This window comes from Nymphaea colorata, chromosome 3, assembly GCF_008831285.2.
Source record: "Nymphaea colorata isolate Beijing-Zhang1983 chromosome 3, ASM883128v2, whole genome shotgun sequence".
Classification (NCBI taxonomy): Eukaryota; Viridiplantae; Streptophyta; class Magnoliopsida; order Nymphaeales; family Nymphaeaceae; genus Nymphaea; species Nymphaea colorata.
The window spans coordinates 9,255,846-9,268,841 of NC_045140.1; the positions used below are offsets into that span (position 1 = coordinate 9,255,846).

The 12,996-nt window shown below is 40.6% G+C and overlaps 2 protein-coding genes across 3 annotated transcripts; both read left to right on the plus strand.

The window, feature by feature from the left end:
- The first annotated feature begins 604 nt into the window (after window positions 1–604).
- LOC116251614 (uncharacterized) lies at window positions 605–9,864 on the plus strand. 2 transcript variants are annotated; one of them, XM_031625980.2, is made up of 2 exons: window positions 605–1,835; window positions 9,625–9,864. In XM_031625980.2, exons 1-2 carry the CDS (start codon window positions 1,404–1,406, stop codon window positions 9,847–9,849), a joined length of 657 nt encoding a protein of 218 aa, XP_031481840.2. In that variant the 5' UTR covers window positions 605–1,403; the 3' UTR covers window positions 9,850–9,864. The 2 variants fall into 2 exon arrangements, with proteins under 2 accessions (XP_031481840.2, XP_049932494.1); XM_050076537.1 differs by lacking the exon at window positions 9,625–9,864 and adding an exon at window positions 5,709–6,367.
- Window positions 940–1,296, plus strand: LOC116250040 (U1 small nuclear ribonucleoprotein C-1-like). The gene has a single exon (XM_031623369.1). It carries the CDS (start codon window positions 940–942, stop codon window positions 1,294–1,296), a length of 357 nt encoding a protein of 118 aa, XP_031479229.1.
- Window positions 9,865–12,996: the final 3,132 nt, after the last annotated feature.

Consider the following 12,996-nt stretch of genomic DNA (forward strand, 5'->3'; position numbering starts at 1 on the left):
AAATGCAAACTTTCAAAAGCTAAGAGCTCATTTTTGGATTAATCAAAAGTTGGGTCTCTTAATTTTGATTCCGTTGGAGCACATGTGGTTCTCAAATGCACTTTAAATATATAACACAATGTTAAAGTCTTGAACAAATTGGCCTGTATACATCTAACAAACGGAGTTAAGTAGGACTATTTTTTTCGGTACTTATACGAGAAGAGAAGACAGTGCGCGGTCAATTTAATAAATGCGCCCCACTCAACTGATAGAGCACGGCGCCAATAGGAATTGAACTGGTGATGTGAGTTGTTCATATGAACCAACTGGTGATGTGAGTAGTTCATATGAATCAGTTTTACCAGCTATGCAATGCTCCATAATAAGTTAAAAGCTGACTGAGTCGTACATAAAAAATTATGTTTGCTCCATAAAAAGTGAAAAGCTGATAGTTACTGAGTCGTAAATAAAAAATTATGTTTTAAAACAAGAAACCAAGAAATCGGCTTAGATGGACGATGAGGTGCCAGATTTAGCGAACAAAAAGAAAAGGAGGCGAAAAAAGAAAACGGAGGAGAGAGAGAGGGGGTGAGCGTGTGCGCGTTAGCATACATTTTAGATTTTACTAATTGCAGCACCCTTGCGTTTCTCAATTACGCATAGCCCGCGTTCGTTCGGAAGAAGGGAAGAGAAAGCGATAGAGACCGTTCTTCGTTCTTTCTTCTCTCCCTTCTTCTTCTTCCCTTCCGTCTTCTTACGAATCTATTAATTGCGCTCCACTTTTCTTTCTCTATCAGATATCTCAGATCCGATCACCTCATTCTCTTTCTTTCTTTCTTGCGGTTCCGAGGTTGATCTCCGACGACCCCGGCCTCGTCTAGATCGGGGGGCGACGATCCTTGGTTTATCGACAAATCGCGCGCGTCCGCGACGGTATTTCGACAGGATCGGCCGTTTATGGCGTCATCGGCACCTAGACCTGGCTACCCCGGCCATCCTCAGGGGCCACCCGACGCTCTAGCTGCGGGTATTCAGAACCTGTACGTGACTCGCCCTAACGCGCCGGTTACTCGTCCTAACGCGCCGGTTACTCGTCCTGCGCCCTTTGCCGGCGCCGGATCCTCCCCAATGCCCATCGCTCGCACGGACGCACCTACGTACGCTCCTCCTCTTCGGGGCGTGTCGCCTCCGCCGTTTGTGACGGGGAATATTGGGCCTGGTCGACCGATGGGGTTCGCTCAGCCGCCTCCTCCGGCCGCGTCTAGGCCGGCCCGTTCTCCGCTTCGCCGCCGTCAAGCGGTCCGACGGCTATAAGTAACGGACCAGCAGCGTTTGTGCCTCCTGGATCTCGATTTCCTCCTACCGTGCAGGGTCCGCCTGGTTTGGCGCGTGGGCCTCCGCCGCCACCCGGCGTACGTCCGATGGCTGATAGTCAGAACGTTCCCGGCATCCTGCCGCAGGTTCAACAGTCTCGCGCCCCATTTTTAGGTGGCAGCCAAGGAGTACCGGGTCCAATGATGCAGCCCCAGGCGACGCCGTTCGTGGGCGCTAGTCATGCTTCAGTTGCCCCACCGATGCAAGCAGCCCCAGCGCCATTCAGCGGTGGCCAATCTTGTTCACCCACTATGCGGCCGCCTGCACCTCCGTTCTTGGGAGCTACTCAGAGCGTACCCCCGTTGATGCAGGCACCTGCAGCACCATTTATGGGTAGCAGCCAACCTATGCCACCTCCCATGCAACAGCCTCCTCCGCCATTTGTAGGTGGTAGTCAAGTCATGCATCCGCCACCACCACCCACGTCCTTACCGTACGGCTCCCAACCATGGCCGAGTCAGCTCGCTCAGACTCCACAAGTAAGAAAATTGAATTGTGAACACCTGTGTAATTCACTTGTTTATGCCGGTGAATCACTTCGAAGTTCTTTTGAAAAGTTTTTATATTTTCTAATCATGCTTTTTTTTTTTTTGGCGATGAACCCTCTTTCTTTTTCTTTGTCTTGTATTTATGGCCTTCTCCATTCTTACGCTGTTTGTTGGTATATATGGTTGCCTCTCTTTCAAGTAAGATGTTGAATTGATTGGAGTCCATCTGAGAAAACACAATCAAAGGTTCTTAGAATGCCATGCTTTAGAAACGATTATTTATCATCTAGAGGTACTTGCCAAAGAGCCATAAGGTTTGGATGTGATTGTATCTATTTTTTTGGGATGTTCCTGTTTCGATTCATCGTTTTTGTGGAGTCTTGTTGCTTGATCCATGTTGTGTTTGTAGTCAGTTACTGTCAATGCCTTCAATTCAGGGAATTTTCGTTCATTTATAGTGTTATACTCTTTAACAAATGTGATTTCTTACTTAGACGTATAACAAATTAAGCGGTTGGGGGAAAAACTGGGAGTTTTCTTCGCAAGTTGAACTGCTTTTGTGTGACCTTAAAGAAGACGTATATTACACAGTTCATGGATCGCGTAAGAAATTACTTGATTGGAAATGCTGTTTTGCTGGTAACCCAACAGGGCAGAAGCTATGCCACATGGGTGCATGGTGTTGTCTGCAGCGGTTTTCTGAAAAACTTGGGTTCTTATATATATATGTGTGTGTGTGTGTGTGCATATATAGTTCACAAACAACAAACCTAACAATTTACAACTATCAAGCTGTCATAGTATCAATCTATCAATATTTCACTGAAAAAGAATTGTCCATGTTCACTAAAATAGGTTCACTACAAACAGATTAAAATTAACATAAAAACCAATTATAAAAGACCAAGGCAGGTGATAAACCGGATTATATAATAAAAGTGAAACAGATTAAATCAGATCGTTACATACAAAATAGATTACAGAATAAAGTAGGATGGATTATATATGTCAGCTAAAGCTAGTTCACAGCACACAAATTAGAAGTAAAATAAGAACAGATTAAAACAGATTTTAAGACACTAAGACAGGTTATACTTATAAAGCAGAGTGTATTAATAAAAGTAAAGTATTATAAAATAAGTCAACATCAGATTAGTAACAGATTATAAGACACTAAGACAGGTTAAACCAGAGTCTAAAATAAAACTAAAAAAATAACAACAATTCAATAAAACAGATTATAACAGTAGCAAACAGGAAAGTCATAATTAACGTAAGCTGTAAGGTGTGAGGTCATGGTGCGTGGAGAGAAACACCATAAAGAGGACTCTTTCACCATCGGCCATTGCTGGAACTGGAAGTGATGAGACAGGGAGGCTGGACTCTTTCACCATCGGCCATTGCTGGAAGTGATGAGACAGGGAGGCTGATGGTCACCCAAAAAAAGGCATAGAGGAAGCTGATAGCTGCTGGTTGAAGTTGTCGATGAATTTGGGAGAGGAAATTGAGAGCGAGAGAGGTGTCACCACCACCCACTAGCTGTCAGAAGAGAAGGGGTTTTTTGTCAAAGTCATTGCTACTCGCCTCTAGGGGTGGGCATCGGGCCCGGCCCGGGCCTGATAATAAAAAATTATTTTTAATTATAAAATAATTATTTTTAATAATATAAAATATATTTCAATTATAAAATACACATTATTAAGTTTAAAAAATAATAACAAATATTTTTTATAAATTATTTACGGGCCGGGCCGACCCGGGCTGCACAACCGGGCCCGATAGCCCGTTTTCCCGGCCCGAGCCCGGGCCAGACCGGGCAGGGTACCGGGTACACGGAGGCAGCCCGGCCCGGTACCCAGGCTTACTCGCCTCTCGGTGATTGGTCTTCATCAAATTCATTGGAGGGAACTGAGATAGAGAGAGAGGGAGAGAAAGAGATGGAAATGGATGGTTGTTGCTGCCAGATGTCTTCTTGCTGTTGCTGGTTAGTCATGGAAACCCAAACACAAAAAGAGATGGAGAGGGAGAAGGGACTTATGAAAATGAAGCTTCTGGTGATTTTGGGAGCAAGAAATTGAGCCCTAAAGCTAGAAGGATAAACCTTTTTTTTTAGTAACTTAATTCTATAGGGTTTGATTGCACCTGAGTGGGCAGGTGCAGTTACTGCAATTGACTTGCATGTTACTCAGGGTAAAAGCATTTTCCATCTGATGTTTCAAGCTGTCATTTGATAGCAAAGATGCAAAATGAAAAGAGTTGAATGGACTTTCTATAATGGGTGCCTAATTTTCGTTACTTTTTTGCTGTAAACAAAATCTGGTTGTATTGCCCAAATGCACAATGATGCATGTGCTTAACACGCTTAACTATTTTTGTACTGCACCACAATTTATGAGGGTATGTCATTATGCAAGCGAAACTACATAATCAACCATTTGAATTGCCCCATATCTATGAATTCATGGCTGTGGATTTTGTGCTACCAAATATTTAAATCTTATACCATGCTATAAAGTAATTGAATTTACTAAAATGGTAAATAAATCATGCGAAACATATCCAGAGGAAAGAGGGAAAGAGAGAGAAACAAAGGGAAAAGGGGGAAGGAGAGGGAGAGGAAAAAAGGAAGAGGAAAAAGATGGAGAAGAAAAAAAAAAAAAGTTGGGCGCTGCCAGCCACACCCGACTCGGTCAAACCAAGTTGGGTGTATTGTCGGGCCGCATCCGCGTTGACTCGGGTGCGTCACCATTTTTGGCATATCCTTGTGACTTAGACCATCTGTTTTCTAGCTTAAGGAACATTTGATTATGTATGCTTCTGGTATCATGGTTCAGAGCCATTAGTTTAGATGCTTTTGAGCTTGGTGGGTGTAATTTGCAGTTTTGCATTCCATACAACAGGGTTCATGTGCCATTGTGTTATGAAGTTGATGGTCTGCTTTATTGCTTATAGTCTAATATTTGATTTGATTCCAAATCCACTTGGTCAAATTCAATGAGAAAAATTGTTTTGGTACTGAACTTGATGTTACATGTCTAACCTAATTAATTGTAAAAATTAGATCTATTTTTGTCTTCTCTATAATTCCATTTGAAGATGTTAAATGTCTAAAGACTCTAAACCTAATTACATGTAAAAATTCACTCTAATTTTGTCTTCGGTATGACCCAATTTGAATGTCTTTGATTCAATACCCTACTGGCTCTGTTGTCAAAGGCTTGCTTAGCAGCTAGGTCCCCAAGCTTGGTCATTCACCTAGCTAGCTGTTTTTATGCAAAATGTCTTGAACTTCACTTGGGACACCTGATGATGTGGGCCTTACCAGTGGTAGACCTGCTTAAGCAGGATCTTGGGCCCTCCAAGGAAAAACTGATGAACTCCATTCCATGACACATTGTCTTGGCCAGGGTCATGGCCTTCCAACTTGGCTTAACCAAGTTTTTGCAGGTTGGATATTCAAATAAGTTTGGGTACTCAGTCCAAGTTTTAGGTGGATCCAGGTTCGGACTGAGAACTTATGATCCTAGAGGGTTACTGATCTGAGCGAACACCAAAACCTTGGTTTAGGTTGAGGGAGCCCAAGAGATGTGTGGTAAGCAGTGGGATGATGGGGTCGTGTGGTATGTGGCAGCAGTTCTGGGTCATTGCAGTAGCAGCCTACTCATGGAAAGATACTTCAACACATGTCCCAAGACAGAATGGAAAGGTGGGGGGTGGGGTGGGGTTACTAATGGTTGCTGCAACATTACTATTTTTGGGATGGGGTTTATTGATGGGATGAGTGAAATCCTATCCTTCCCAACTGTGCTGGGTTGAGTGAGGCCGTGCTGCAAGAAAACATTGACGGATTCTTTTGACACTCAGGACCTGAAGTCAAAGGTGAGGCAGTTGGTGCATGGGATCAGCTTGTGAGCAACGCATGGCATGCTGCAAGGCAGTAGGACATATCACCATAGATGCACATTGTTATTGTTGGCCTTGCTTGACACAGGACGTTGATTCGAGTAGAGTGAATGCGGCCACAAATTTGATGTGCAGACAAATTTCTCCAACAGCTGACAAGCACGTGACCTGGGGAGAGCTTGGTGGCCGTCGCTAGGTTGCTGGGGCTTTGAAGCTTGTGGATAGGTTAGGGCCCATGTCAAAAGGACTCACGAAAAAAAATTGAGTATATATGAGTATTATGATGTGTCTATATATGTGACTGTATATAAAATCTAATGTTGCGTTTTATTTTTGTTTTATTTGTTTTGGCGCAAGTGCCTTGGTTCTATGTTTTACTCAATCCCTAGGCTCTGCCTAATGCGTTTAGCAGCATAGCCTATTACTCAAATAAGGTGACAGTTATATCTGGTCGGTCTCTTAACCCTTTGTGTCCTTTCTTGCACCTGTAGCAACCTAGTGTTGCATTGGCGCAGACAAGTTGGTCTTATTGTTGTTCATATAATCATATAGTAATGTTAACTGTAAGTTGTAAATCATGAGATATTAGAAAGCACAAATGTTAAAGTCTCGCAAGATATTGAAAATACATGAAATTTAGTATCTCTTATAGTATCTCGACATTATTAGAATATTATTGTGAAAATTTCATTTATTTGCTATTCGTTAATAAATAACATTTCCATTTTTTCCCTACTTATTTTTTCCGTAGTTTTAAAGCTTTAGTGACATGTTTTACTAGATCTATTAGAAAAATATCAAGTCCTGATATGTTGCATCAGTTTAGACCATTGTTTGTGATTGTGGACACAGCCTCATTCGGAATTTTGGACTTCTTACTGAAAATGATTGTTTGTGTACTGGTTCTGAAGAGTTCCTAGAATCATCTAAGGAGAATTGGGTATCCTTCATATCATAAGACTTAGCCTCACCAGGATCAATGTTTGTGACTATTATCCCAACCTCATTTGGAGTTCTGGAATTCTAAACACATCCATTTGTGTCATGTGTTCTCCAAAGTTCTCATTAGGTTAGGTTAGGTTAGTTTATCTTTTTATGGACAAATAAGCTTACGCTGCTAAAGGGGTGAGGAAGTTGCTGGAATAAACAAATATTATTTGGTCAAGTTACAAATTTCTTGCTTGCTACCATGCTTGATTGTAATGGAAGATAAAAAATTTGAAGTACATGCTCCCTGCTCAATGTTCTTACGTAGAAAGTTTTGTACTTTCACTAGGAAGAAATTACATAGATTAATCTTATTAAATGTTCTGTGTAATTGTCATTTATTCTTTTATCATAGCTGATCTCTTGTTCTCTTTCTTTTGACCATTAAAATTCAGCTTTGCCCATGTATGTGCATACATCATTTATGCCTGGGTGTAGTCAGCCTCTATGAAGCCTGAGGTTAATCTCATTGCAACTCGATGACCAATTCAGTTTCTTTTTGGGTTTCAGTAAATGGTAGTCTGGTTTAGTCACTACACTTAGGTTTATATGTTAGAATATATAAAGTACACATATATATTTCAGGTTTATATACATACGTATATGTAGTCTGATATATACATGTGTAGAATGTTTGTTGTATTTTTTACGTTCATATCCATTTTATTTTCATTTTTGTCTTTTATTCCTTTGTAAGAGATATTGGACTCTGTTGGGTTCTCCAACAGCTCTTCGCTGTCTTATTTAAACCCCTTGTAACATATTCTTAAAAGAGGTTGTTTCACAGCCCTTTCTTCATTCTTGAATAGAAATTCTCTTTCATTCAGCTGTGTGATTCTTGTTGGGCTTTGATGCCCTGTTATGAATTGTTGGGCTTTGGTGCCCTGTATATTGCTTGATATTGTGCGTTGGTGCACTGGGGCCTTAGTGCCATTGTTGTGGATCATATGCTACTGTATTGACAGTAGATTTTCCAGGACTTGGTGCCTTTATTGAACTATTTGTTGCTGTGTTATCAGCCTGCTCTTGGTGGCTTAGTGCACTGTTTTGGTTGCGTCTATGATTAAAAGTTGTGTGCCTTAGTGCACTGATTACCTTTACACTGCTAGGTGTTATGCTCTTGTTTGAAAGAGTCTCAGAGATCAAGAATTCCTAACATTATAGTATAGCTAAATAGCTTTTCTTAGTGGGGAAAACATTTTCTTAGCCTTCTATGATGTGTCACGTGTGTACATGTACAGATGCAATCATGTACTTATGTATTACTGAGGTGACATGTACCTGTAAGGAACTCAGCCGTGGATACTGTAGTTTAGGTCGCAGGCAACATTATCTATTGGGTAACTATTGTGTAATTGATGCTCATATCTTTGTTTTTCTGATCAAATTTTTGCAATAAACTGCAAGATCTTTCCGCTCATTCTATGTTCCTATTTGTTCTTTAAGTTGCTGTAAATATCTATTGCTGTATAACTATTGAATTTCATATTTAACTTTGGTAAAACTTCGTGGGCGTGTCTCTGATAAGGGAGAAATCAATACTTTAAAGTTTGAACTTTAAAATTAGGATATAGAAATTTCCTCTTTTTTCCAAAGAAGTAATGTTAGAAAATTTACGTTTAAGCTCCTAAGTCCACAAAGCGTTCTTATGAATATAGTTGTTCCCATGTTGTTATCGTGACAATGACAAGGGTAATTGTTGCAAGAATTATATGAAAGGGTTTCCATGTTGAATCAGCAAGTCATATAGGCTGAAATAGCAAAGGATATGAAAGTGGTTGATCCACCTTGGAGGATATTTGAATATGCAAATGCAGCATTCTAGCGATCTCTGGCCCTGTGGTAGAAGCAAACATGACATGTGGAATGCACCCTGACGTGTGTTTTGCTTCCCTTAGAAGCCATTTCGGTTTTACCTTGAGACGCCAAGGACTGAATGCTCATCAGTCAACACTTATCATGCCGAGTCCATTCTTTCCTGCGACTTGATGCAAACAGCATTGCTGGATGTCGAAATTGTGTGATGGCTGTTTGAGGAGCACATGAGGATGTTGGAATCGTGTGTTCTCATTCTATGTGTTATTGGGACAAGAATCAAGCATCCTCAAAGCGGCCACTCATATGCAAATTTTATTAAGCAGGGAAAAGAAAAGAGTGGCTATTAAAGGGGAGAAATATCCTCCTCTTCGTTTGCATTATATGTGTTATTGGGACGAGAAGCAAGCATCCTCAAGGAAGCCACTCGTGTACAAATTTATTAAGCAGGGAAGAAAACAGTGTCTATTGAAGGGGAGAAATATCCTCCTCTGCACTGCCTTTGACATTTGACTACTTGTGGCAATGGCATATAAGGTTGTTGTTTTAGGATTTTAGCATGTTTGGAGCTGATCCACAGCTGGTTATGACAGCTAGGATAGAGGGCAAAAGTTGCATTTATAATTTGTTATGATTTCTCAGATAAACACCACCATTTAAATATACTGGGTATGAGGCTCTTGCTGTCTTGGCTCTCTTTCCTTCCTTTACCCTGGATCTTCGTCTTTCTATTTTTTAGCTTCATGTCCCTGTCACTTGAGCTGACATTCTAGTTTTATGATTTTATCATCATGTCTCTCAGTCCAAGCGAGAAACTATTTTTGTGGTAATGAGTCTTATGGCATGCTTTAACTTGTTTTTTTGCGTTAAATTGTTGATTCTAAACCATCTCTTAATTGTTCCAAAAATGAGGAGAAAAACTGCATCTTTGTGCATTTCTGTTGATGTTCTGTTATTTGTTTTTCAAAATGTATTTCATTTGATATCTACGGCATTGTGTTGTTATGCATTGTTGAGACTTCTATCATTGGGAGGGTTCTGTGTAAAGTTTTTTTTTTGCAATGTCATATTACAGGAGAGTCCTCGGAACATGGTTGGTTTTGCAACATATGATTCAACTGTTCCACTCCCAGTCGCTCTCCTTTTCGTTCCTTTCCCAAAGCCGTGCAGCGGGCGCCACCAGCTCCAGCGACGAGGTCTCCGACCTTCTCAGCCGGGTGAAAAGGGGATGACCTCCTTTTACTCTCTCTGTCTCTCCATCCACGCCTCGCTCTCTCAATACCTCTTTCAATCGGTTTAGCGTTTCAATTGGCACAAGGTTTAATTTTGATCGGTTTTGGGCGTTTCTCTATGAACTCTTTTTCTTGATCCATATCAGTGCGTAAGAAACGAATTTTAATCATGATTTTATTTTCAAGAAACATGATTTATAAGTATCCATATGATTATATCGGATTAAACTATTGTTTTTAGTTTAAGACGATCAAGGCACCCGCTCACCTATGAATAAAAAATAATAATTATATCAGTAGGGAATATGTTTCTACAAACATAAACATGAGCGTCATTTTTCATGAAGTGGCTATCAGATTATTGTTGCGTTTCATACGGCAAATATTTTAACGAAACATGCCCCTTTGGTTTTACAGACATTTCCTGAATATCTCTAGCCTAGGCGACTCGTGGATGGAGAGCCATTCCTGAAGGCTGAGTAAATTACGTTGTTGCTCTTGGATTTACTGGCAAAGAAGCCAAGGTCGTTGCATCCCTGTACTTTCGCTTTCTTCTTCATCCTCTTCGAATTGGGAAAACCCTCTGCGGAAACCGTCTCTGCTTCATCCCCTCCTGTTGACGTACAGGAGCAGCAGCAGAAGGAGGAGGACGAAGAGATTGCTTGAAATAGGCGCGTAAGGCTTTCGGTGCTTTCCTTGACGACGCCTCAAGTGGGGGCAGGAGGGTGGGAGGCAGCGACAGATGGCGGCGGCCGCACTCGGGCAGCTGAACCTCGATGAGTCTCCCTCGTGGGGATCGCAGAGCGTCGATTGCTTCGAGAAGCTCGAGCAGATCGGCGAGGGCACCTACGGGTAATTCGGAGCGCCACTTTCTCTCCTTTTTTTCAATGATGATTTGTTGCTTTCCTTTCCTATGTTTTGCAGCGGTTTGAGCAATCGGTGACACTGGGTGGTCACTTTTTTGGTGTTCAACTGTGTGGGTTTGGTTTTCGCGAAATGTCTTGGCCGATTGCCTAAAGTTGGGTTGGGGTTACTTGCGTCTCCTTCGAGGTCTTCAAGAGGCTTTTCACGGCTTTCTTTCTCTGGGTTGATCAACTGTTTATGTTTCTAGTTTTCCCTTTTGGACTGGCTATTAGGGTTTTAGTAGATATTTACACGAAGAATTTTCTGTTAATGTGCAAAGAGATTTCTGTTTGGTGCTATGCGTTGGTGATCTGCTTCTTGATTTCACACCGTATGAATTGTAACTGAGAGTATGACCATGGGATAACCAGGGTTAGGAAACAAGAATGTGTGATTTTCTCTTCGATGTTTATCATAGCTTGACTGGCGATGATGAACTTGTCAGTATATTGGTGGGTTATGTGGGTTTTGTCTTGTGACTAGAATCTTCGTTGTAGCTATGCAGCCCAATTTCATGATATTCCTGGTTTACTTTTTGTAAGTTCAAATATCATGCCATAGTCATAATTACTCACCATTACAGTTTCTTTTATTGTGTTTACATGCCTCGGGGCACGTCATCTGTTTTTTTTTTTTTGAGTTGAATTGCATGCTCCAAGTACAATTGTTGGTACACTTCTATGAAAGTTTAGGATTTGAACTTAATATCTAGTGAACACAATCAATCCTGTTTCATTTTTGCATAGGAATGGTTGGGTTGTTTGTATGGTGTAGCGGTTCTGAAGTTCTTTCACCAGCTGCTTCTCCCCAATATGCCACTTTGCAATCCCTTCACGTCAAATGCTGAAATGACTTGAACATGGGAATGCCTCTTTGTTAGCATACAGGAAGATCAGTGAATCAGTGGACCTGGGGAGCCCTTTAGAAGGGCGAATTAATCTTGGACTATCACTAATTCTTTTTTTTTTTTTAAAAAAAAAATCTCAGGTTTGGTGCTTTTCTGTTCATTCGTTTGCAATTAGCCCTGGATGTGCTTTCTGCTCCAAATTACCAAGCCGGGCGCCCCTTGTGCGAGGGAGATGGCCTAAGGTTTTGGAGAACATTGAACTTTTATTTGTACGATCGTTTTTGAAGTAGACTAGGAATTGTAGCTGTTGTCCTGTGTTTCTGATAAAATTTTCACCAAATTAAAAATCCTTTTTGAATATAAAAACGACCTTCAATTTTTTTTTTTTTTTTTTTGTATCTAAAACTTCTTTGGCATATGTAAAATGGCCACCAGTTTTCAGTTGGACCAATTAGGTTGGATTTGCAACATGATTTAGTGTTCTTCTTTTTTTTTAGAATTTTGGATCTTTAGTCGTTAACCTCACATGACATTGGTGGAAAGGTTTGTTTTGTTTTCATTTTTTTTTTTTGAGTGAAATTTTATATCTTATAGTTGGTAAGGGTTCAACTTAGAAAATATAGGTTCACTTCTTCGTTTTTAGGACGTGTTTATGTTCCTATAGACTGTTTTATTTTTTTTTTGCTTGAATTCTTGATTTATTTAGCATAAGGTGCAAGGCAGGAGTGATTAGATTGGCGGGGATAGAGTAGAATAGATGATTTGTATTTGATTTTTGAATTCGATAGTTCGATTTTTGAATTGGATAATTTGATCTTCCCATAGGAGAGCATATGAAGTTCTTCTTCTACCCAACAAATCAGTCTGGTTTCATAAAAACTTCTCTTTTGGTAGAAGAGCGTTCCTACTTCCAGGTGATATGCCATTTGATGTCAAGTATTTTTTTGAAAGAGAAAATTTTTTATTGTGCCTAGAAACATTTTAAAAGTGTCTTATCATGCAATGATATGCCTTCGTTTTGTTCTTACTACCTGCCCAAGTAAAAGGAAACTTTCAAGTTTTTTTTGTTGTCAATCATTAGAAGAGGAAATCTGGAAAAATCCTATGAAGCTGAGAAAGTCAAGACTAGGAGATGGTATTGGCTCTAGTGATCAAGTGTCTGTAAGGGTTTAGCAGGAAAATATCTTAAGAGAAAAGCCATAATGCCTTATAAAATATTGGCAGGTAGCAAAATAAGAGTTGAGAGATGGGCTCGGGGCTTGTGTAGTTGTTCCTCTGGGTTAATAATCAAGAGTACCGGGTAGGCATATAGGTGATTTATGTCTATACCGCGAAGATAATGACTTATGAACTTTTGGCATGTTGAAAACCCGCAAGGTGAAACGGGTTGATATGTGACAAAACTACACCTAACCACCAATGCGGTGGAGCTTCGTAGTAGCCTTTGGGGTGGTGAGGTATTCCC